General features: G+C 35.1%; 1 protein-coding gene and 1 long non-coding RNA gene across 14 annotated transcripts in view; both read right to left on the bottom strand.

Moving 5' to 3' along the window:
• The window catches only part of LOC148110782 (uncharacterized), a 47,326-nt gene extending 41,042 nt beyond the window's left edge, over positions 1-6,284 (bottom strand). The window contains exon 1 of the long non-coding RNA XR_015726019.1: positions 5,992-6,284. This is a non-coding gene — a long non-coding RNA (uncharacterized LOC148110782). The remainder of the gene's footprint in view (positions 1-5,991) is intronic.
• A 1,025-nt stretch (positions 6,285-7,309) lies between these two features.
• PMS1 (PMS1 homolog 1, mismatch repair system component) overlaps positions 7,310-27,156 on the bottom strand; it is an 87,896-nt gene continuing 68,049 nt past the window's right edge. For all 13 annotated transcript variants that reach the window (XM_045806314.2, XM_045806313.2, XM_045806312.2 and 10 more), the window contains 4 exons: positions 18,111-18,590; positions 15,279-15,409; positions 11,091-11,251; positions 7,310-8,101 (listed from right to left, as the gene is read on the bottom strand). In XM_045806314.2, the coding sequence (XP_045662270.1) occupies positions 7,937-8,101; positions 11,091-11,251; positions 15,279-15,409; positions 18,111-18,590 (937 nt within the window). In that variant the 3' untranslated portion in view covers positions 7,310-7,936. The remainder of the gene's footprint in view (positions 8,102-11,090; positions 11,252-15,278; positions 15,410-18,110; positions 18,591-27,156) is intronic.

Raw genomic sequence — 27,156 nt, 5'->3', positions numbered from 1 at the left:
AGGCTGGAGGTGGGGGGGGACTGGGTGTACTGTGTTTAAGTTTAAATAAATTGAGTAAAAATTATTTTTAAAAGTACACTCAACATTACATAACCTATGATGGAAGAATGTGAAAATATTTCATTAAAAATGGCAAGTGTGAAAAAAATAAAGTGAACAAAACACATGCAAGAAACTTGAGAAACAAAACAACAAAATAAGAAAAATTCCCAGCCCCCACAGCCCAGTTGTGCAATATTCTTCATGAAGAATATATCACCCTTGCTGATGTGATTTGCATTTATTCTGAACCTGGATTTTTATTCCTCTCATTCAACATTGATTCTAACAGGGTTATTTGTGGACTATTCTCTTTTAATAGACTAAATCTTCCTGACGGCAGATATTATGTTTTATTAAATTTTGAATCCTTCTATGTCTCGAATTCCCCAAAGTGGTTTTGATAGATGTCTGGTAAAAACAGTGAGTGAATAAATTTGAGTAAGTTTTAAAATGTCACTAAAATCATTCTTTATGAAAGAGGTAAAGCCCAGAGGAGATTGCCCTTAAGAAACTATTTTGGGGAACGATATCTAGACAAACAAGGGCATGAATCAAAGATAAAAGAAAAGTTAATATTCAGTAAAAATTATTAATCTCTTTCTCACTCATAGTTTGATCCCATGGATAGGTGACAACATGGGCAGGTAAGAATAGAAAATTCTAGTGATTATGTGGAAGAGCTGAAAATCAGACCTTCAAATAATCCTCAAAAGTAATATTATCTCCAGTCTCAAAGGCATAATCATAAAATGACTTAAATGTAAATTATTTTTTAAAATATAAATTATTTAATGCTAGAACATTTTCATGAGAAGAAAATAAAATGTGGGGCACGTGGGTGGCTCAGTTGGTTAGATGTCTGACTCTTGATTTTGGCTCAGGTTGTCATCTCAGCTCAGGTCATGATCTCAGAATCACAGGACTGAGCCCCAAGTTGGGCTCCATGCTCAGTGGGGATTTTGCTTCTCTCCCTTTCCTTTTGCCCCCTCCCTGCTCGCACGTGCACTCTCTAAAATAAATAATCTTTTAAAAAAAGGAAAAAAGAAAAGGAAAATGGGAGACATTTCATAAATTTATATTTTAAAAAAGACCACAACATTTTTGTATGAAAATTTCAGATGAATTTCCAACTCCTATACTGATCATTTTCTCCAAGAAAAACATGACATTTTAGTAATAAACCTTCTCAAATTGGCATAATGTAAGTGTTCTGTTTGTCTATCTCTGTATAATAAACTACATCAAAACTTAGTGGTTTAACAATTTATCTTTCATGGTCCTGGAGGTTGATGAGCTCAGCTGGGGCGGTTCTCACTCTAAGTATTTCATATAGTTGTAACAGATGGCAACTAAGGCTGGAGTCATCTGAAGGCATCTTCCCTTATGTCTGGCACCTGAGCTTAGGATGGCTGAACAACTGGGATAGGTAGTCAAGCATCTTTCTCCACCTGGCTAGCTTGTGCTTTCTTCTAACAGACTCAAGGTAGAATAACTTCTTATGAGGTGACTGACTTCCTCAGAGAAACTGTTTCGAGAGAGCCAGCCAGGAGGAAAGCCACAGTGGAAAGGAGGAAAGCTGCAGGAGGAAATCTGCTTTATCTTGGACGGCATATAGTGTCACTTCTGTTATAATCTAATGGTCAAGGTAATCATAAACTAGCCCAGATTTAAGGAAGTAGAGGAATAGTCTCCACCTCTTAATGGGGGAATGGCTTGTGGGTACAAGAAGGTAAGAACTGATGGTGGACATTTCGGAGTCAGGTACCTCAGTAACATTCTTGAGAATATATAAATTCAACTTTTTTTTTTTTTTTTTTTAAGATTTACTTATTTATTTTTGAGAGAGAGTGTGTGTGCATGCGGGGGAGTGGCATGAGAAGAGGGAGAGAAACAGACTCCTCGCTGAGTGGAGCCCAAGGCAGGGCTCCAGGGCTCAATCTCAGGACCCTGAGATCATGACCTGAGCAGAAATCAAGAGCCCGAGATACCTGGGTGGCTCAGTCTGTTAAGCGGCTGCCTTCGGCTCAGGTGATGATCCAGTCCTGCTTCAGGTTCCTTGCTCAGCAGGGAGCCTGCTTCTCCCTCTGCCTGCTCTGCCTGCTGCTGCTCCCCCTGCTTGTGCTATTTCTGACAAATAAATAAAATCTTAAAAAAAAAAAAAAATCAAGAGCCAGAGGCTCAACTGACTGAGCCACACAGGCACCCCTAAATCCAACTTCTTAAATAAAGAATGGTGTCGCTTAAGAAAACCTAACTTCCCAATGAAAACTGAGAATAGAGAACCATAAACAGACTCATAATTCTGATTATTTGATTTTCAGTAAACGTTTATATTAAAAATGTATCTGTATTCTATTTCAAGAACCTAGCATTTGGCCAAAGGATTATATGTGTACTCTTGTTAACCCAGTATGGTTCCTGAACCAGTAGAAATGTCAGAAATGCAGAATATCAGATCCTACCCCAGAACTATTGAAGCAGAGTTATATTTTAGCAAGATGCCCAAGAGATTCATATGCACACTAAAGTTTTGGGAAGTGCTGACTTGAACCATACTCATACACTAGTATACACAGGGTATCCTCAAACTTCTCATCATAGGAAGAAACCTAGAAAAGATGAAGTATCCTTCTTCCAACTCTGGAGCAAAGAAGTATTGTATATTTAACTTTGGTTTTAAGTGGAAAAAACAGCTAAAACTTGACTGCCCCTATAAAATCTTTGACAATTTAGAAACTACTTGTGTGGAGTGGAAATCTTGTTTTTATCTGGGACATCAAGGATCATCCCTACGTATGTGGGAAAATGTTTGATCTATGACAGTTTTTTTAACATAACTAGGGAAGTTAAGGAGACAGACCCAAAAAGGTGCAAAGAACTTGAAAACAGATTAGAAGTACCTTATGTACATTTAGCTAGTTATATATAAAGACACATGGAAATGTTTTCTGCTATTATTAGTGAATTATTTAAAAAATATTTTTAGGCAGGACAACATCACTGTCTTGCAAGTTAGCTTGCTATTATTTACCAATGTCTTTAAATTAAATGAAAGCAAATTTAAAACCAAAAATGTCCTTTTTAAATAAATGAAATTAACTTTTGAGAACATACCATTTTCTTCCAAAAATATGTTCAATCCATTCACAATTTCTTGCTTGTTTCTTCTTAACTCACCACTCATTTCTATGATCTAAATTATAAAATATAAAATGCCTACAAGAAAGTTCTTAATCAAATAAGTTCAACATTAAAGATAATTTTTAATTTGCCACCATTATTTTGTCTTGCTAGAAAATTATATTTGAACACTGAGGTCCTTTATGAATAAAACTATTTCATTTCAGGAACAGCTAGAAACTTTAGGTTGGTTCCCAAAGGCCCCAGATACAAGCCTAGATTATAACTTAAACATCTGATATAATAATTTTCTAAAAAGATATTGAATTATTTTCCTAGTCTGTGAGAAACTCAAAAGAATTAGTTGCAATTATATTGACTTTTTAGTAAAGAAAGGAAAGGCAAACGAGCCTCTATTCTTCTAGTAATCGGATATCACCATAAATTAGCCAAATGAGGACAGACTTCTTTTCCACTTTAATTCTATTATGGCATCGTCTCAGAGAATCTAAACTGAAATCGCCCACAAGGCTACAGGGCCCTCGCTACCTGTCAAATAGACTCTTTTCAATACTACAGAGCCTTTATCTCTTTCCATTTGGATCACTCACACTGTCTGAATTCTTAAGTAGCCTGCTAACTTGTTCTATCTGCTTTTAACTTGGCTAACGTCTTCTGAACCTTACTGTGTACTTTCCTGCTTAAAAATTTTAATGGCTTTCCACAGTCCTTATGATAAAATTTTCCAAATCCTTTGGGCGCCTGGGTGGCTCAGTAGGTTAAGCGTCTGCTTTCAGCTCAGGGCATGATCCCAGGGTCATGGGGCTCCCTGCTCAGCAAAGAGGCTGCTTCTCCCTCTCCTTCTGCCCCTCTCCCTGCTTGTGCGCGCTCTCTCAAATAAGTAAATAAAATCTTTAAAAAAAAAATCCAAATCCTTAGAGGCCTGAGACCCTTTATGAACAATGTACTGCCTAGTATTTTAATCCAACCTCCGCTTACTCAAGATCCAATGATGTAGAATTCCTTGCATTCATCAATACACTGACACATGCTATTCCATCTGCCTGAAATACCCTTCTTTCTTCTCCCAGATAATTCCTTAACAAGATTCAGCTTACTAGTTTCTTCCATAGATTTCTCCAAGTTGGAGTGGGTGTGCCTTTATGTGCCCATAGTACATACTACATACCCTCCTAACATTCATATTATATTGCAATAGTTTTTCTCCTCTAGAGGGCAAAAAATGTCTTTGTAGTCTGTGTTTAGCACTGAGTGTGACACTCCATGTTACCGAATAAACAAAGAAAGTAATATACAACTAAAGTAGAGATGGAGGGGTTTGTTTTAGTGATTTCTAGTCCAATTTGAGCAAGGTGGAAGAAATCTACTCCCTCCTCCCCCCTGCCACTGATTTATAGTTTAAAAGATTTTATGGAAAAAGTGGCCTAGTCAGAGGCACTTAAATATGGTCAACAGTAAGGTAGTAATAATTAACTGAAAAGAGGTTATTCCAGGTCCTGCTAATGAATGTTCAAGACAAAATAGGAAGAAACAAAATTATGGAATGTTATAAATGATTGTGCACTTGGGGGTAAAGTTTAGCATCTTCACTGCAGAGATGAAAAATAATGAGCTGAAAGAAATGGATTTGAGACTGTTGGGGGAACTCTGATACAGGATAGGGCAGTGGTTCAAATCGGTGTGGCTCAAATTTGATAACCACTGGGACAGGATTTTAAAAACTAGAGAAAGGATCTTTATATTAATTTGTAGTGGTTTAAGGAGGAATAAAAAGTATAATAAAAAAATAAAACAATCTCAAGACAGCAGTGGTGAGACTTAAGTGACGTGTTGCTAATATTACTGAAAACAATAAAGGTTTTGAAGGTTAAAAATTTGTTAAGTTTAGGTGAGATCAATCAAAAGATCCAGACTAAGGTAACAGTTAGCCCTCACTTATTCATGCTTATAAAGTAACTGACAATATCAAGTCATTTTTTAAAATTTGGCTTTGCAGTAAAATTTATTCTTTCAGTACTTACCTTGCTTTTCTTTATGGTAATAACATTTGAAGTAGAACTAGTAGAGTACTAGATCATCTGTGGGCACTGAGGCAAATCACTTACTTATTCATCTGTAAAACTGTTCGGATTAGATCACCTCAAAGGCTCTTTTTATTAACTATGAATCCACCAACACTGGTTTGCCATAATCAACCTAGAATGCTCCAATTCCAACAAGTCTAATTCATTTAAATACCTTAATATCATTATTGGTATTTTAGTTTGCTTGGTGACTCTGGTTTTTAAGTTTGTGGGTCAACATTTGGGTGCCCAATAAATAGGTCATATTTATATATTTAGTTAAGAAATGCAGGCTGCTGGTGAGCTGGATTGCAATTCCTACAATCCCAGGCACAAAATCTGGATTAAGATCACAGAGAATCAAATAGCCAGTGTAAGTAACGACAAAAACCTGTCCATCGGAATTAAGGCCTAACATTTTCAATAGGTTAAATAAACGGAACTTCGTAGGCACTGCTGGACCACGCATGGCTACCTTCAAGGCAAAAGGTCCAACGTCGGCGGCCTGTAGGCCTCGCCTCCGCATGGCTTTGGCGTCACTTCTGTGCCTTAGCTACGGCTGGGAGGCTAAGTTAGGCTCTTGGGTCTCAAGAGCACTTTGGAGAATCCACACCCTGCGAGTCCCCCCTCTCCCCAGCCAACTGAGAAAAAGGGGCAATTTAAGGTAGGCTTTTCTTTCTCTCTAGATCTCCTCCCCTCACCCTTAACGCCCAGTACCAGCCTCCCAAACTGCAGTGGCCGTTACCTCCATCCTGGGAGCCAGGGCTTCACCGTCGCTGCCGCCCGCTCCAGCCATTTTGTCCCTTGGGGCCACGGCTGCTGCAAGGACTTGTGGGGCGATGGGGAGGGCACCCAGGGCAGCGCGGGGGCGGGGCTTCCGCGGCCTCCTACGAAGTCAGGAGACGGGGCCTCAGACCAGCCTGGATCCCACTCACCAAACTCCCTTAGAGAAAATGCTACTGCCCAAAGTTGAGCTAGGATTCCTTACAGTGGTGCCAGGGAGCGTTCTGTACTTCTCTTTTCCCCCAAATACTTTTATTGGCCTTAACGACTCTACAAGGCCTATTTCTCATGGCAGGCAGTTTAACAGTGGTAAAGAACAGGAGTTCTAGGGATAGAGTCTCAATAGTACCTACAATCCTAAATTTGTTAAGATTAAATGGAGATCATACAAGCTAAGTAAGTGCATTGTGTATCCAGCAAATAGCAAACCTGCCATCATTACTACTAACCTGATTGGGCACAATCCAAGGCTGCAAAAAAAGGCCATTGTAGGATCTCCTGCAACAACTGTTACCAGCTAGAAAATGAGTCCTAAATTTTGCTTGGCACTGGCACAAATGTGTGATGCCAATTCGTCATCTTCTATATCTCCGTGGGCTTCTCTTTCCTCAATTTACCCAGAGACTCAGAATGTCTCCCAGAGAGGGGTCCCAAACTTTCAAAGGGGATTATGGAAAAAATACAGTATTTAGGTTATAGGTAAAGGATCATGTTGTCAGGGAAAAAAAGGCCTGGCTTCAGGTAGAATTCCAGGTATCACAATTTGTATCTTAACAAAACAAGGTTCGTAAGAATTGAAAACTTCTTGAGAATTATGGGAGATAGTACTGAGTATGGAGATAGTGTATCCAGTATAACACATCTTACTTTATAAAACAAATATATCCATTAAACATGTCTCAACTTTCTGTAAATCAAGTGTTTTGGTGCACGGTGTGTGGGACCTAGTTTTTTAAAGGACACGATGAATAATCTTAACCTAAATTTTCTGTTAAATCTCTGGATCTTCCCATTTTCTCTGACAAATGTTAACCTCAAAGCCCAATATTTCTGTTACCCCAAAATAGAGGTAAATGGCAGGATTTTGAAAGCTAAACTTTCTTCCTCTAAACTTCATTTTCTCACTCTCTCCCACTCTGTCTCTCCATCCTACTTTAAACAACATGGACAACTTCTGTCAGGTATCTGCCAGCTCAGTCTTTAATTTCTCTCCGCACAGGACTGACCCAGTGCATTAGTCCACTCAGGCTGCCATAACATAATAACACAGACTGGGTGGCTTAAAAGAACAACAGACATTTATTTTCTCACAGTTCTGGAGACTAGAAGTCCAAGATCAAGGTGCCAGCATGCTTGGTTTCTGGTGAGAAACCAGAAACTATTCCTAATCTATTCTTGGATTATAAAGGGCCACCTTCTCTTTGTATCCTCACATGGGAGTTGGTGGGAGAAAAGGAAAGAGAGTGAACAAAAGCTCTGATGTCTTTTTTTACAAGGGCACTAACCACGCCATGAGGGCCCTTACCCTCATGAGTTCATCTAAACCTAATTACCCCTGAAAAGGCCCCATCTCCAAATTCCATCACAATGGGGGTTAGGACTTCAACATATGGATTTTGGTGACACAATTCAATCCACAGCCCTTAGTAAATCAACCACCCAAGAATACTAGGTATTTTCAGTTTGCAGTTTACAACCAATAATTATTATGAAGGCTGGTTCTTGAGAATAAATTGAATAGTTGACATTGGTTTAAGTTTTCAAAAATTTTTAAAATATACAAGTCAGTGAAGCTTCACTTATAAAATACTTAACACATCATAGTACAAAGATGGCTTAAAAACTGACTCCTATTATTTTATTATGAAATCAATTTCAATATAACAAATTTTCTTATACATATTTAATCAGGTAGCTTCTGGAAGATGGGTTAAATGATGAAAAAATGGGCGACCATGAACACACCCTTTAATTTCATTTCCAAATTCGTCCTTCATTCTGTAGATAATGTCTTGGACGTCCTCTTTGGATAAGTACATGGGCAACTGTCTAGATAGACGCACTGCTTCTCCCTGTGAAGAGAAAGCCATATTTTACCATGATATACCCTGAAGCAGAAAACATGTTATTCCTAGCAAGAAAGAAGACAAAAATAGATTATATTCTTATTATTCATTCACTCACATATTAAGCACAAACTATGTGTTAGTCGCTACTGTAGGTTTTACACACAGTGGAGAGTAAGACAAACATCCTTATGTGAAATTTATATTCTAGTGCAGAGAAACAAAACAGATAAAGACAAAATTGTGGGGCGCCTGGGTGGCTCAGGTGGTTGGGTGTCCAACTGTTGATTTCAACGCAGGTCATGATCTCAGGGTTATGGAATGGAGCCCCATGTTGGGCTCCACACTGGCATGGAGCCTTCTCTCTCCCTCTCCCTCTCCCCCTCCCCACACCTCTCTCTCCCTCTCTAAAAAAAAGAGAGAGAGACAGAGAGAGAGAGAGAGTCCTGACATGAATGGATGAATGGGAGGTAGAGTCAAAGCCTGTTGATGAACTAGTTATGAAGGATACAGAATCAAGGATAATGTCCACATTTTTGGTACGGTGATGCTGTTTTCTGAGATAGGAAAAACTGAGCATTTAGGGGTAAATAGTATTAGCAAAGCTGGCTTCTTTTAAGATTTATTTAAAAAAACTGTACTTCAAAGAACTTGAGCCTACTATTCTAACCACATACCCTCTCCCATTATCTTTCCAACCATCCTACTCCTTTCCAACTAAACCTATTGTTTTCTTCGCTTTGACCTTTAATCTCCTCAGTCCCTCCTAATTCCTCTGCCCCATCAGCACCCTTCTTGTCATCCTTGTATTCCTTTTTGTTCCTACAAATTCATCTTTATATTCCTCTAGGACCTAACACAGTTTCTCGTATACATTGTGGGTTCAAATGTGTTCACTCACCCCCTTGTTCTACCATATTCATCTTGTAATCCTTATACTTGGATAAACTGTATCATGTACTATTGGAAAAATCACCAAACTATCCTGACTGGATCTAATAACAATATTAGCTCTTATGAGTGCTCCATGCCATTTGGACATCTTAGTCTTCTCTAATCAATCTTCTCTTATGGTACCTACAGCTCTTATTTTCAGATCTTCTCTACTACACTCAAATCCCCAATACCTCACCAGCCTCTTCATTTTCAGTAATTTCTTCTACACCTTCATCACATGTATCATACATGACTTCTCTCAAGTTTACCTCAAAATATTTTTACTTCCACCTTCCCTCTCGTCTGCTCTTGACTGAGAGAAGTTTCTCCTTTCTAAAACTTATATTGTTATCCCAACTTCCTTCCTGCCTCTTCTGGAACATCTGCTTTCCAATCTTATACGTCAGTCTTTTCCACCAACAACATACACGAGCTAATCTCTCTTCTTCTTTTCACCACCATATGACTTGCTGCCTACTCTTTTTCACCACTGCCCCACTCTTAAGCCACTGGCAAGTCTTCCATCTGGACTACTTTTCTATTGCCACAGCTATCTAGCAGCCATACCAGATGGTCTTCAAGCAATTACCCTATAAACAATCTGATACTACTTTCTCATTTTTAAATTTCTTTTATTCCTTGACCTTTATATCTATGCCTCTACTGGTTTTTCTTTTACTCTCCTACCTTTATTTCTGATTATCTTATTCAGCTTGACCTTAAATGGAAGTATTCCTGTAGATTTTTTTTTTTAAGATTTTATTTATTTATTTGAGAGAGAGAGTGAGAGACAGCGTGAGAGGGGAGAGGGTCGGAGGGAGAAGCAGACTCCCTGCTGAGTGGGGAGCCTGATGTGGGACTTGATCCTGAGACTCCAGGATCATGACCTGAGCCAAAGGCACTCGCTTAACCAACTGAGCCACCTAGGTGCCCCTCCTTTAGATCTTACAGAAGTTCTCTTTTTTTCCTAAACTCTCTTCTATAACAATCAATCCACAACTGACTTAATGTAATGAGAGACATAGTATTAGTAAAAATATTTATATCTAATCCCAACCACTTTTTTGGTTATTTTTGAAATCATATTTCTTCCCAGGTGGTTTTTTTCAATAAACAAAACACTACCCTCAAACTCCTTCAACCTTCATTTAAGTTTATACTACCTCCTTCAGAAGAACAGATTTCTTTGAAGTCATTAGAAACTCAGTGTTAAATTGCTCCCACAAAAGGCTAGGAAGTTCCATAGGTCAAAGCTCTTGAAGGACTTACAGAATCTACTGAATAACAATCTTTGGAAAGGGTAAAAAGTGGACTTTCCTGAAGTCTGACCCTCAGAATACAGTGGGCACATCATGATTATAGTCTAAACAAAAATGGCCCATTTTTTTTTTTTTTAAAGGGAGAAAACAAATCTCATTTACATTCAGGTTTGTTCTTGAAGTAATACCAAACTTGAGGAATAGAACTTCAAACATGGAGACACTCAGAATTGTTTCCCAATCACTATCCTATACTTGGACATTCAAAACCTTATAATCTTCCTCCAACCCATATTACTTCAGAACTTACTTTTTAACCCACTGTTACATTTCTCATTTGTGGTAGATATTCCTAGGAAACTAAAATTTCCTTTTATTCAATAATACATCTTTCACTTTTCTTCCCTTTTTGCCCTTGTAGAGATCGGTGATTGAAATCCCACTGCAGTTCTTTATAGACAGGTATTTGGTGTAAAGATGGAGAAATCTTATATCCCTTCTTAAAAATCAGAAAAATTTCTCCGAAGGAAAAAAAAAAATCAGAAAGAACTTCACTATAAAGGGTCTCATGCATAAGGCTCTTCCTCAATATGCACTCAAGAAATAATGTTAAAGTAAGGATCCATGATAGTTTACTACAACCAGTCTATGATATGAAATTTTTTCTTTTTTAGTATTTCTTCTTACAAACAGATAATAAACCTTATAGAAACTTTACTATTTTGAAAACTTACTATTTTAATAAGAAATAGTTAAGTATGTTAAAACCTAACCAACCTACATAACCTAATAATGCATACCTCTAAATAACTTATGACTTTGCGAGGTCTACATTCATAAACTTCCTTTGCATTTTTGTTTAATATAGCATTAAGAATTTCTTTTAAGTCCATCACTCCATAGAATGGGAGACAATTAGCCATTTCTTCTATTTCCAAGTAGTCTTCAGCAATGGAAACGCCTAAAAGAAAAATAAATAAAACCACATGTAGATAGAGTTAGTTTTGTTTAAATTATATTCCAGAAAATATCTATTAAAAACAAAATCACTGTTAAAACACTTAATGAGCCCTCCTTAGAATTTAATATAGTCAGGACAAAGTTTTGTTCCTTAGTTGGAGAACAAATAATAATTTCCCATAGGATTTCACATTAAGTCATAAGTGCTCATAGACACCACATGTGCTTTATATCATTTAATTTAATCTTAGTTATTGCACTTCTGTTCCCTACATTTGTTTAGAACATTTCTTACTTTGGAGAGAAAATGGAGTCCCATGATATTTATTAAAATAAAACTGGTCTAAATGTTTTAACAACTGCTGCTGTTCAAATTTTGTTCTACTAGTTTAATACTAATTTAAAGGCCTGAATTATTTCTGTGATTATTTAAACTTACAAATTATAAAAATACTCACATAGTAATTTATTTTTTTCCAGTTTTATTGAGATATAATTGATAAACACTAAGTTTATGGTATACATAGTATTGATTTGATACACTTATATATTGCAAAAGGATTACCACTATAGTAACTTACTAATATATTACTAATTTGAGGTAATGAAATACTGTTTACTCAGTAATGTTTACTCAAAATATTTTAGTAAAACAATATTTTAAAACTGACATTATTTATCAAACTACTTTAAATAATTTAGTGACTAAAATAAAACTAAAAACCAGCTACATGATTAGCTATATAATGGGGTAAAATATCCATAACACCATAAATTCCAAAGGATCAAATCTGGCTTTAGAATGCATTTTAAGATGTTGCAAAATAGCAAATATTTGACTTCTTTGGCTCCATCTGCGTAACAGTGTTCTTAATATTTAAGTCCACCCATGTTACCTAGAATTAAGAAAATGAGACAGTTCAATGTTGGGTAACTAGCAGCTATCAACAGACGAATAAAAAAAGGAGTGATGTAGCTTGAAGAGTTTCAGATCCTGAGACGTCAGTGATCCTGTCCCTAATCTGCTTCCAGTTAAGATCACTTCCTTGACCTGGATAAGATACAATGGTGGTACACTAAACAGAGCAGGCATCCCTGGAAACAACTGGAGAGTATCAGAAGATCTATAATCAAGCATTAAGGAATAAAACAGAGAGTTTTGTCAAGGGAGACAAAATGAGAGTTTGAGCAACCAGGGGAACTTAAATGGGACCTGAAACAGGATTTACACAGGCAAAAAGGAGGAGGCAGAATATTATAGTCCACATCTTTTTACATATATAGATAAGGAAATTACAAAAATATTAGCCCAGGGACTTTTCACTATTGCTGGTTCTTCACCTTTTATAGTATAATTAGACTGAAAAGTCTAATACTGACAACATTTGCCCTGGAAAATCATACACATTTCACAGAATTACTTGTGGATATGGGTTAGTATTCGGCAACAGATAAGGAAATTGAGCAATATTTTAATCACCATGTTTGCAAAATTCTGATATGGGAAACTTACAGACATTTGGAACCTTGTAACAATAAATTTTCAAGAATTTTCCATAAGATTCTGTGAAATGCTTCCCAGTTTTCAGGGAAAACACTTCAAATGAGTAAGTGGAATGACAAGTTTTCGCTTCTTAAAATACGGAATTCTTATTGATGTAGAACAAAAAACTATTCCCATGAACAAGAAAAATTCTTAGGATCACATTCAGAATCTTTTCCCTCAAAGTCAGATGTATTCCTCCTCTCTTTTAAATGTCCTTATCATTCAAAGATGTTTTGTGACAGCTAGCAAACTCCTTATCCAAAGTTTGCCCAAGACAACAAACTCACTAAGAGAAGAAATGGTCTTTAAGAAAATATGACATAAAAATTAATGAAGGGGAAAAAAAGGCTTAAAAAAGAGGAAAACATGAGAGTTTTTAATTTGATCTGTTATTGCTAAGATAAATAATGCTGATGACAATAGAAGAAAAATTAATTCTAATCAAATCAAGTCAGTTTGCAGATGACTCTTACTCATTTTTATATCTTTGGTGCCTTGCAAAGTACCTGGCATTCAACAGGACTTAAAAAACACAATCCACAAGCTAAGAGCTGAAAGCATCTGTCAGACAGAAACTTACTGGGTAACTCAAAAATAAACATGCTCTTGGAAAAGGCAGGGAAGTAGTGATCCTAAGCTTAAAAAAACCAAACCCAAACCCAAACCCAACAAAAAAAACCTGCTGTGATAACATTTTTCATGAAAAAAAATGGCACCTGCCAGCAATACCACATGGTTAATTAGAAAAACAGATTAAGGGGGCGCCTGTGTGGCGCAGTCATTAAGCGTCTGCCTTCGGCTCAGGGCGTGATCCTGGTGTTCCGGGATTGAGCCCCACATCAGGCTCTTCCACTAGGAGCCTGCTTCTTCCTCTCCCACTCCCCCTGCTTGTGTTCCCTCTCTCGCTGGCTGTCTCTGTGTAATAAATAAATAAATAAATAAATAAATAAATAAATAAATAAATAAATCTTTAAAAAAAAAAAAGAAAGAAAAACAGATTAAGAAAAAAGGAAGTCTTATTACTCACATACCTATACACACCCCTTGCCTCACACTTCAAATAAATTAAAAAGATGCTAGGTGTTTCAAGGAAGAAAGATTTCTGGGAGGACTAAAAGAAATGACCAAAAGAAATGACAGAAAGGGTACTGGAAGATGGGAAGAAGAGAATATTCGAACATCTTCCACTGGCAAGTACTATGCTGATTTTCCTAAGTAACTCTTTAATGCTCACAACTACTTTATGAAGTAAATATTTCAGTTTTTATTGGAAGCAGTATAACAAATTAGTTAAAAGCTACACTGTAAAGGCACTTGGGTTCAAATCCTGGTTCTCCTACTAACTGGTACCCTTAAGCAAACTTCACTGTGCCTTGATTTTTCCATCTATAAAATGGAGACAGTAACAGAATCTACTTCATAGGGCTACTAGGAAGATTAAATAAATTAATACATTTAATATTTAGAACAGTGCCCTGTACATTATAATTATTCAATAATTATTAGTTGTTACAATAAGAAAACATTAAGGCCACTCTAAATCTAAATATCCAAGATTGAGGTAGAAGGTACAAAGTTTAGGGTAGGTGTTCCTAAAACTGCAAAAGTGAGTAAAATTAAAGTTTGGAGCACTAAAACATTTTCTGTATATACTTAATATCATAATTTTGTACAACAGTTTTTACTCGTTTTCTTTTTATGTCTCAGTAAAACATTCCTATAAAAATCTTCAACACTGTTTTGGTTGAACTTTGTTTTTCTACATCTTGGTCATGACAAGTTTAGGAGCAGGCAGGAGAGGGGACAGTGGAATCACTCTTCATGGTACCCTTGATACCAGACGAAGGGAAAGTAATAGGACAAGACCAGCCTAGGCAATTAGGGCAGAAAACAGTTAAGTATGAAAGTTATGAAAGAACAAAGAGAGAACAAGCAGGAAAACAGAAGTCTCCTTTCCAGAGGATTTACTTTTCTCTCCACCCAGTGAATTGCCATACAAAAAAAATAGTGCTATCACAGTCTTTTTTGTAGCAAAGCAATGGAATCAAATCATTCCCTCTCCAAATAGTAAGACTGCTGATGTTACAAATCTAATTGGCAAAACAGGAAAAGAGATGTCCATTTTTGTCAGACCTTTCCAACATACTACACATTTATTTCTTTTATCATCTAAAGGAGTATTAAATAATTTAAACAAACTAGGCAGCTTGCATTTTGTGACAAAAGATGTCAAAAATTACAATGAAACTACTCGATTAGCTATGAAAACACAAATGCAAGGTAACAGACTGAAAGGGATGCCAAACTTGCTATTTTCAGAGATGACCTTTTTGAAATATGACTGTTTTTACATAGCTGACATTGTACTTTTGATGAGACACAACTATACCCTGATATGTACATTATGAAACCCAAATGTAACTTCTGGAACAAAACTTATCTTTCTAATTCAGGAAATAGTAAATAAACCACATCATCATACCTGGTATCCATTTTATCTTGAAACCATTTGCTGTAAGACGAGGATCAGACAGGTAAGTTGATCCACTATATCTCTGATCATCTGTGGTCATTTTACATAAAATCTCTAAATAATGAGATCCATTAAAAAGACTGAAAAAGAAATTATGGTCCTTTAACTTATTAAATATGTAAAATGAAATAAGAGGATTTATGGAAAAATGTTAATGCAAGGGCCCTTTAAAAATGATCAGTAACAACAATACAAAGATATAAGTAGTAGCCCTGTGAGAAAATTTACTTTTCTACATTTCCGTTAATATCTTTTAGAAGACCTATACAATATACAGAAAGGAGGAAGAATGGACATAAAAGACAGTTTTTATCTCTTAGAACACTACAAACTAAATGTGAAATCAAAAACTGGTCTCTCTATATAATACAAATGAAAACTTTATTTATAAATAATGCCATTATTATATTATTATTCTATCATAAGGTTGTTGTGAAGATCAAAGGGTTTAGTAAAGTTCCTATCATATGGTAAGTCCTCAACAAACATTAGCCATTGTTGTTATTACTGAGTTCTTACTTTGCATTTTATAGAGATCTAAATTACTCCATTCAGAGACAAACTACACCATCTGCATTAGAACTGTAGTGAGAAAACTGAACCCAACCCATAATTACCCTGTCTTTGACTCAGTTTTGAAAAACTTATAATAATTGTGGTGGGCATGTCACATTTCAAAAGAAGGGTGAAAACAACTTTGAATTCAGCTTTGTTGCTGTCCATGTTCAAATAAGAAAGCTTTATTTTCAGGCTTTAGTTTTAATGTATTTTTAGTTTTTAATGTATTTGTTTTTGAATAACAGAATATCACTAAAGGAAAACATCTTTAAAAACGTTTAATTTGTACAAGCACAAAATGATTGATTTTTAAGATATAAATGAAAGTTCACAAATACCATTGAGAAAAGTAATCAAGTTTAAAATTTCAGATACACCCTAGCTCTTTTTAAAGGAAGAAAGAGAAAGTACTATCAGATCTCTGAACTGTTTAATACAGCCCAAATCTGTATTAATTCTTTTTCTAATTCGTTGACAGTTTGCTAAGTCAATCTTAAGAGAATACTATGCTAAGAAAAATGCTGGATTTAGGTGAATGTGATTACTGTTGCCTTAATTAAAAAGACAGCTCTGACAAATGTTTTCCTGTGTCCTGGTCCTATTTTTTCCTTCTGGTAGCAGAACTTTTTTTTTTTTTCAAAAGACAAAATTATATTGTATTTTATATATATATATATGAAGACCAGATAATTAGAAGGTGAAATTCAAAAAAATAACCCCATTTATATTCGCATCAAAAAACAAAATACTTAGGAACAATTTTTCAAACAATACCTTTATACTGAAAACTACAAAATATTGCTGAGAAAAACTAAAGAAGACTTAAATCAATGGAGACCATTGTTCATGGATTGGAAGATGCAGTATTGTCAAGATGGCAATTCTCCCCAAAATGATCTGCAGGTTCAAAGCAATTCTAATCATAATTTGGTAGCAGGGCTTTTTAACACAAGTTTTAATATATTGTATAAAAGATTTTTTATTTATTCTTGGGAGTTTGGGAACAGAGCTATCTAGTGATGTGTCCTAGAGAACAAACCCTCGATATCTTTCTAATTTCAGGTTTTTACCTCCTTTATCATACATATGATTCTCTCCTCTGTCAGACCAAAAAAACAAATATTAAATATAAAAAAGGGAAATGTTAATTGGTTAGTTGTCAGCTATTCATTTTTACAGAAAACAATTTGCTCATGTAGGATATTAAAGGGAAATATCCCATTTTGCAATCTATAATAAAATCAGTTCAGGCAATACTCATTAATGGATGAAACCGTTAGACGGAAAGGCTGACAAGGAATTTTAAGGTATGAGAGCGGGCTGTCAGTGGCTGAACCCAGTGATAAGTACCTTTTGATGTGATGAAATATGAAGCACATAGCACAACCTATTAAATAGAAAGCAGAATCTAAATCTATTCAATCCCCCTAACTTCTGTTTAAACATGGGAGAGGAAAAAAATAAGTTGAACACCACCATGAGGAAGCAAAGGGACAAAATGAGACAACAGGATATTCTAACAAACAAGTGACTTAGTATCAGCAGCAAGTTAATGGTGTGATATTTAGAAGAGATTTAAGAAACAGATCAAATGTAATAGCTGGACCTTATTTAGATACAAATTAAACTTAATAACTATAAAAAAGACATTCTGAGACAATGAGGAATATTTCCAAGGAATTAATATTGAGAAAGATACGAAAAGGTCACTGTGGTTAGGTAAGTCATTTTTAAGACAGAAACTGAAAGATGAGTAGGAATTGTCTAAAAAACTTTAGGAGAGAAAAAGAAAATATGTGTATGTGTATATATACATACTATACATACATATATTTGAAAGGACAAATAGACAAATGTGGCATAATCTTGATAATGGTTGATAAAGGCATTCATTGTATAATTCTATTTTGGTGTATGTCTGAAATGTTAGAGTGTACAATGACAGAGAGTCATGGCAACCTAACTTCAAAATTATCCTAGGCAAGTCACTAATGTACAGAATTGAGGTTGATATTTACTGACTGCAGAACTATCCAGAATATTCTAAAATTATCTGAAAACAGTTCCATTAAATATTAGAAAATCAAGTTTTAAAAAAGATTTCTTTAAATAAACTTTTCCCTATCAGAAAACACTTCTAACTTTTTACTTTCAATTTCTAATCTAGTATGGACTGATAAATGTTTTGAGAGTTAAAAAAAGAATTATATTATTTCACCATACCTCTCTGTTAATATAATTGGGTTTTCCAGTGGCTCTGCAGGAAGGTTATGATTCTCAATAAGTCTTTTAAATAGGAGAGCTTCTTCCACTCTGTAAGGATTTAATAACATTACCTCTGTTTTGGATGTAATTAGCCACGCATCAGGAAACTTGAGATTGTGGAGCAAGCAAAGTTCTTCCTTCTCTTCTAAGTCAAATTTACATTTCTCAAAATTTCTTTTTAAGTTTTCCATAGAAAAGGGTATCTGAACTATTTTAACGTTTTGGTTCTTTTTCTCAATTTGGGACTGAAAGAGCTCATCAAGTTTTGGCTGATTAGATAATGAAGTTTTCAGTTTGTGCTTCTGTGCCAAGTTCCATGCACTGGTGGGCTTTATCTTTTTTCTGCCATCCTTAAATGATATTTGTGACTCTTGTTCAATGGCTCTCTTGATTTGCCTATTATATCGTTCCAAATCTTTAGTAGCCTTCTCTTCATATCTGGGAATAAAGATAAAATAGAACTAATGAGGATAAAGATAAAATAGAACTAATAATCAGAAATGAACTAGCCATCTGAAGTAAATTTTACAAAAAACAAAGAGCTGGTGTTCCAAGTCTGATAATGATGAAGGAGTTTGTACTGGACTAACCCACCCATATATAACTATAACTCTGAACAAAAAACAGAAATCAACTATTTAAAATGGACAGGGAAGAGCAAACAAAAACAGGCAGACACTGGAATGATTTAAATTTGAAAAAAGAGATCCATATTTAAATAGCTTTTACCCAAAGGGCAGTTCCCTGCATTAAAGGGGAGTGGCAAAAACTCAAGCAATAAGCTGTACTCTTTTTAAAAAATATTTTTATAATTTTTATTATTTATATTTATATCACACAAAATTACATTATATAAGTTGCACTCTTATTAGCTTGAATAATCAGAACAGAGTTCCTTGCTTCCAAAACAACTGGAAATTGAAGGAGAAAATCCCAGAAAATTCCATATGTGGAAGCCTAGAGGAAAAAGACTGCTAAAATGTTAAATGAGCTAAACAGAGATTTTAGTCACTACCTAACTGCAGAGTAAATGGAATTTGGAGTTTGAATTCTATATAATTAGATGGCTTAATAAACACTTTGGGCTTTAAATGAAAATTAGAGGAGGGCTACATCTTAGGGTAAGGGAAAAATTACTTCCTAGAACTAAGGAAGCTGACCTAGGATTAAGGGGCAAAATTTAAACAGTTTCTCTCTAAGGAAGTATAAAACAGCCTTTACAAGCTCAGTGTGATCTGTCAGTAACTTAAATAGTTGCAGAACAAACACCAACACTTTTCAGAAGACAACAGAATCTAGTTTCTTCAACATATCACCCACAATGTACACTAAATAATCAAAAGTTATCATTCAAGCAATAAAAGGGAAAATGTGAGTCATGATCAAGAGAAAAAGTAGTCAGTAAAAACCAACCTCAATATGATTCAGATGTTGGAATTTGAAAAAAAAATTACTTTTTAAATAAGTTTTTATAAATATTTAAGGACTTAAAGGAAAGATGATTCTAATGAGAGAAGAGAAGAGGAATCTAAACAGAGAAGGGAAATTATAAAAAAGAACCAAAGAGAAATTCTACAACTAAAAAATACAGTATCTGCAATGAAAAATTCCCTGGGTAGGCTTAACAGCAAATCAGAGATGGCAAAAGAAAGGGTCAGCAAACTTGAAGACTGATCAGTAGAAATTACCCAATCTGAACAAAAGAGAGAAAAATGAAGATTAAAAAAAATCCCCGTGGCGTATGGCACAACAAGCAACCCAACATATATGTAATTGGAGTCCCAGATAAAACATATAAAAGTGAAGAGGAAAAAAAAAATTTTGGAAAAAATTATGGATGACAATTAGGCAATTTGGATAAATGAAAAAATTTTATAGATCCAAGGAGGTCAGTGAACCCCAAGCAGGATAAATACAAAGAAATCCATAGCTACGTATATTAGGATCAAACTGTTGAGAAACAAAGACAAACACAAAATCCTTGAAAGCAGTGAGAGGGGGAAAAAGACACTACAAAAAAAGAATACCACAAATGATGGATGTAACTTCGCATCAGAAGCAGTGCAGAGCCAGGTGACAGTAAATAACATCTTTTAAGTGCCAACAGAATCCAGAAGTCAATGATACAAAGCAAAAATGTCCTTCAAAAATGAAGATGATATAGACATTTTTGGATAAGAGAAAGCTTAGAATCTGTTGCCAGCATAACTGCACTCTTGAATTGACACCAGATAGAAACTGTGATTTATAGGAAAAATGATAAGCACCATGTAGGTAAACGGCAAAAAAGGATCTTTGAAAAAATTCTCATTTCTTTGAAAGATAACTTAAAATTTTTTAAAAATAGCATTGTAAGCATATGATTTCACTCATGTGGAATTTAAGAAACAAAACAAATGAACATAGGGAGAAAAAAAGAGGGACCCAACTCATAAGAGCCTCTTAATTACACAGAACAAACTGAGGGTTATTGGAGGGGAGGTCAGAGGGGTAATGAGCTAAGTGGGTGATGGGTATTAAGGAGGGCACTTGCTGTGATAAGCACTGGGTGTTATATATAAGTGACAAATCACTAAATTCTACTCCTGAAACTAATATTACACTACAGGTTAACTGGAATTTAAATAAAAAGTCAAAACATACATAAATAAATAAATAAATAAATAAATAAATAAATAAATAAATATTTTAAAGTGTGTTTTATATTGTATATAGATATAAAATATATGACATCAACTGCACAAAGGACAGGGGTAGTAAGTGAAATTATACTTGCAAAGTTCTTATATTCTGTGTGCCTGGAACCCTATTAGCTCTAACTAGATTATGATAAATTAAGGATGTATAATATATTCCCCAAAGCAAAAAATAATGCAAAGCCAACAGAATTAAAATTAAACATTAAGTTATATTCTTTTAATGCTAAAGAAGGCTGCCTGTCTCCCACAAAAAGGAGGAACAGAGGAACAAAACAAAGATGAAACATATAAGAAAATGGTAGACCTAAACCTAACTGTATCAGTTATTACATTACATGGACTAAATATTCCAACTAAAAGGCAAAAATTGTCAGAGTGAATTTAAAAGCAAAATCCAGGGCGCCTGGGTGGCTCAGTCAGTTAAGCATCTGCCTTCGGCTCAGGTCATGATCTCAGGGTTTTGGGATCAAGTCCCGGATAGGGCTCCTTGCTCAGCAAGGAGACTGCTTTTCCCTCTGCCTGCCGCTCCCTCAGCTTGTGTGCTCCCTGTCTCTCACTCTGACAAAAAATAAATAAAATCTTAAAAAATAAATAAATAAAAATAAGCAAAAAGCAAAATGTCTACATTTTGCTATGTATGTCTACAAGAGTTATATTTTAGACACAAATACTAGTTCAAAGTAAAAGAAAAGATACACCATGCAAATGGTAAGCACAAAAAAGAATAGCTATAGTAATATAAGATGAAATCAATTATCAATTTCAAAACAAGAAATTATACAACAGATATGAGGGAAAATTCATAATGACAAAAGGGGCTAACATTAGGAAGGAATACCAATCACAAATGTGTATGTATCTAATAACAAAGGTACAAATTACATGAATCAAAACTTACAGATCTAAAGTAGAAATAAATCCAGAATCATAGTTGGGAGACTTTAATACCCCTTTCTCAGTAACTGGAAGAACTAGACCAAAATATAAAAAACAGTAAAGCTACAGAAGATTTTAGGAATACCATCAACTACCCTGACTAAATAGACATTTTAGAACACTATATCTAACAGCTGCAGAATTCAGATTCCTTCTAGGTGTTATATACTTGGAACATTCATGAAGATAGATCATGTGCTGGGCTTAATTCTCAGTAAATTTCAAAAGCATGAAATCTGACACAGTATTTTCCCTCTCCATGACAGAATAAATTAGAAGTCAATAAGATATTTAGAAGTCCTCCAAATATTTAGAATATAAATAACACATCGTTATTCATAATAGCCCCAAACTGGAACAACCCAACTGGAGACTGAATAAACAAATTGTGGTATTTATACAACCGAATATTACTTATCAATTTCAAAGAATGAACTAACTATACAAAGATATTCAACAAACATGGATGGAAATCACAACATATTTTGTTGAGAAGTTAGACATAAAAGAGTACATGTTGGGTCGCCTGGGTGGCTCAGTCAGTTAGGCATCTACCTTAGGCTCAGGTCATGTTCCCAGAGTCCTGGGATCCAGCCCCGCATCAGGCTCCCTGCTCAGGGTGGGAGTCTGCTTCTCCCTCCCCCTCTGCCCTTACCTCCCCCTCGTGCGCATGCTCTCTCTCAAATAAACAGATAAAAGCTTAAAAAAAAAAAAAAAGAGTACACATTGTACGATTTTATATATATGAAGTTTAAGTACCAGCAAAACCAAAGTAGTGTTATGGAAGTCAAAACAATGGCTGTGTTTGGAAACTGGTGGATAAGTAGCATAAGGGAACTTTCTGGGGTGATGAAAGTTGCAGTATTTTGTTTGAGGCAGTGGTTACATGGGTGTACAACATATAAAAATGCATTGAACTATATATACAGTTAAGATCTGTGTATTTCACAATGCTACATTTTACCCAATTTTAACAACCACTTATGGAAGCACTGAAGACAAACACTAAAAAAAAAAAAAAAGAAAAGAAAAGAAAGAAAGAAAATCTTATAAAGAAATAACTAAAACAGTTAATTCTATATCTGAAGAGTTCCTTACACATTTACTGTAATATCAACATGGAATAAGCAATTTCTTATTTGTACACGATAGAAAATTTGTACACAATACTCCATTTACTAATTAGATACTAGTAAAATTAAAGTCATTCTAATGATAGCATGCAAAATAAAAATTTTATGATTAAATTTGTAATGGATTCATAGCTAAATATTCATTTTTCAGTTGCTATTTATTTCTCATTTTAGAGACATCAGTGAAAAAAATAAATTCAAATAAACTCAATACATCCAAGCCATTTAACTTAATTCAGTTTCAAAGGTATCAGATAATGGATGCTTTAAAATTATACTGGGTAAAAAATCAAGACATCTTTTCTTTTGAGTTAATGACACTTCTATAGGCAATCAAAGACAGTCTATCATAGTGGTTATAGCAACCTTTTCTAAAAAATTGAGATGCCTGAAACCACCCTCAAATTTTCAAATTCTCCAGGCCGAGACTGAGGTTGAACAACACTGTCTTGAAAAGGCTCCATGGGTAACTCTAATGCATACCCAAAAGTGAAAACCACTCTTAGGTGGTTCAGTAAAGTGTAGTGGTAAGAACACAGACCCTGGAGACTGACTGGCTGGTCTGGTGCTGCCACTTAGTAGCTCTGTAAATCTAAATAAATTATTTAATATTTCTGTGCCTCAGGATAATCATCTGTAATATATAGATAATCTACATTTACTTCATAGTTTTGATAAGAGCAACAAAATGAGTTAAGATGTTTCAAGTACTTAGAATAATGCTTGACACCAGAGTAAAAGATTATAAATGTTTGCTATAATTTTGTATCAAGAAACACATCTTATAATGAATGGGGCACATTTTTGACTAAAGGCTGGTAATTATTTAAGCAACTTAACAAATTTTTAAATGCAGTTTTCAGTTTGAGACTGGAGAATTAACGCTGTTTCTAATCTTAAGTAACTCTTAAGAAACTGGCTAAATTCTATTGTAGGTATTATACATGACACATTTTTAAGGAGAAATTTAGAGAGGTATGTGTTAGGAAATAAAAATCATATTCTTGGGTAAACTATGTTAAATGTTAGAATTGAGACTAAGAGACAAAAGACCACAACACGTTGTGTAGTTTGTACTCAGTATATGCTAAATACAGAAATGTTAGCTGGGTAAGAATGTAAAAAAGACCTTGTTTCACTGTAAACTAGATGAAAAATACTCTCTGATTACTTACCAGGCTATATTCATAATTTTGTACATGATTTTCTCCCATCTCTATTTAGAATCTGAACTTCTGGATTAGCTACATAAAACAGATAATTTTCAATAGTTTACTTTCAATAGGTACTATTAGTAAGTATTTTTTAGCTCTTGGACATTCCAATTCAAGATTTTTCCCTTACGGTGAAAAATGAGTTCAAGATGAAGGTCACCACTTGTAATTAATTATAATGTGCAAATTTTCACATATGGTACTAATCTTATGACTTACTCAAGAAGTCAATTTAATTAGTTCCTTGGGAAATATAAAAAGCTATCTCCAAAGGAATATTAAGCAAATGTTAAGTTAAAACAGCTGCTACCTTTGACTTAATGTCATTAAGAGATTCAGGAATCTGAATGGAAAATATTAATTTTGATTTGACCAGTAACCAATTCAAATGTTTTTGTGACTAAAGATTACATGTAATTATAAAGTTTATTTACCATTTTCAATACCCCAATTACAATATTATTCTTATTTTAAGTAGAAGTATGTTCATAGTACTGCAAATGAAAAGTTCAAGTTAACATCAACTGACTGAACCCCAGTGGGCAGGGCACAGGCCTAAATCTGGCTTCTAATCCACCAGAGGAAAGGAGAAGAAAAGCAAAGGAAAAATATCCAGAAAAGAAGAACTAAAAAATGAAGTACACCCCACTCCAAAGTCTGTCCTAAGCTCTCAGCAGAAAAACCTTGATCCTAGGGCTTATTCAAACTCTTTGTTATGGCTTACAGAACCTTACATAATCTGGCCTGCCTTCCCTCAACTTACTTTACTATACTCTCATATTCTGTTCCCATCACAGAGAGCATCTTTAATTTCCTTAATGACAATATTTTCCTTCTAGCTGTTTTATTTAGAAAATTCCCTTTCTGATTATTTCTACTTAGGGACTCATTTCCTATCTCATAGATGAGATTAAGCCCACTGCTAAGTATTTTCATAACTCCTTATATTTATTTTAAAACTAACTCATCGTATTCTATGATTATTTGTTTGTGTTTTCCTTACTATACTGCATCATTTATGAGTAGAGAAAGTATATTTTATTTATCACTGTATCTGAAGTGATTAGCTAGAGTACATAGGGCCTTGTATACAGAATGCCCTGAATAAATATTTCCTAACTGAAGACAGGTAGAAAGTAAGGGAGGGAAGAAGGGAGGAAAGAAGGGAGGGAGGGAAAGAAGGTAGAAGGAAAAGAAAAGGAAAAAGGGAAGGGCAAGGAGGAAAAGAATGAAGGGAAAGAAACAGTAAGAAAGGAGAAAAGGAGAAGGGAAGGGAAGAGAAGGAAGAAGGGAAAGAAACAGGAAGACTAGAAAAAAAATGAAGGGAGGACAGATGGAAAAACCAATTATTCACAGAAGAGGTGTCCACTCTGATATCCCTTAGCATTTCCTACAGAATATAGGATCACGGAAAGAATTCCAAGATTATTACAGAAAACTGGTAGTGTGATTGTTGAGTGTGATATCATTTTTGCTCCACTTTCTCACTGATCATAATTTTGGACACAGCCATCATGGTCCCCAAACCCCTGGCTCTGGAAGATTCTAACACAATATTTTGTGACATACAGTAAGCTCTCTTGATTCCAAAATACTTACATTTTCTTCTATTTTTGGCCTCCAAATTAAATTTAATCTTGACTAAGCAAGTGAAAAATAATGTCAGTCACAACAGAGAAATTTCCTTTTCACAGGTTAAAAACTCTGAGTAAGATCATAAACAATGTGCCATTTTTCTTTCATCATAACACACAATATCCTATTTAATGCTCACAACAATCTAGGAGATACTGTCCACAGATTTTTACAAAAAGCTAGCAGAGAAAGAAACTGGAGTTAAAACCCCAGTGTAGTTTCAGAGGTCTGCTCTTGACCAACACTGCCTCTTTTGTCTACCTTATGGCAATAAGATAGAGAAAATTTTGGATTCCTCAATACTGCCCCATGATAAAATTTTAGATGAGGCCCATTAACCATCATCCTGTACCCTGATACTTTGGGGCCCACAAGAAGAAACAATGCTGACACTCCCCAAAAGTCAACTGTAACAATACCTGCTGTTGTGAGGCTGTGAAGGAGCAGCTATCTTAAGCCGCTACACTGTCCCTATCTTCCATGAGAGGGAAACAGCTATGCTTTTTCCCCTCCTTCTCAGATAATACTCAATTCATCAGCTCTCTGGTCAATGCAATTTAACTTCTGTGGGCTTGCTGTACTAAAACTTAAATGCTCTGATCTTTAAAATGCCTATGTCATTTAGATAAAACTAAAGACAATCACACACTGTGAACCTTATTTGCACGCTGATTCAAATAAACTTTAAAAAAAACAATATTTATTAAGTAATTAGAAATTCAAACACTGAATATCTGATATTAAGGAATTCTCGTTTTAAAAATTATGATGATTGCATTATGGCAATATTTAAAATAGGAGCATCTTTACTTTTTACAGATACATAGTATTTATGAAATAGATATTATCCTAGGATGTGCTTTCAAATAATAATAGTAAAAAGGGGAAGTGAAGTGCATGGATGTATGGATAAAATGAGACGGACGGTGAGATGATGGTTTGTGAAACAGAGTAATGAGTTTGTTGTACTGTTTTGTCTACTTCTGTGTATGCCTGAAGAAAGAAAACACAACCACCCCCACCAAAAAAAAGAAAAAAAAAAAGGTAAAGAGAGAAGCTAATTTATGGAAGTTTTGCCTGTCAGTGTTAATAGTGGCACATGATGTGATGAGCACTGGGTGTTATACGCAACTAATGAATCGTTGAACATTACATCAAAAATTAGTGATGTACTATATGTTCGCTAATTGAATTTAAATTAAAAAAAAGTTGCATTCTACGCACAAAAAATAGTGGTCATGGGGCGCCTGGGTAGCGCAGTCGTTAAGCATCTACCTTCGGCTCAGGGCGTGATCCTGGCGTTCTGGGATCGAGTCCCACATCGTGCTCCTCCGCCGGGAGCCTGCTTCTTCCTCTCCCACTCCCCTGTGTTCCCTCTCTCACTGGC

The sequence above is a fragment of the Ursus americanus genome, chromosome 1 (assembly GCF_024610735.1).
Source record: "Ursus americanus isolate L20-20 chromosome 1, mUrsAme1.1.p, whole genome shotgun sequence".
NCBI lineage: Eukaryota > Metazoa > Chordata > Mammalia > Carnivora > Ursidae > Ursus > Ursus americanus.
Note: the sequence above shows the minus strand (reverse complement) of the source record. Positions and strands in the feature narration are given on the sequence as shown.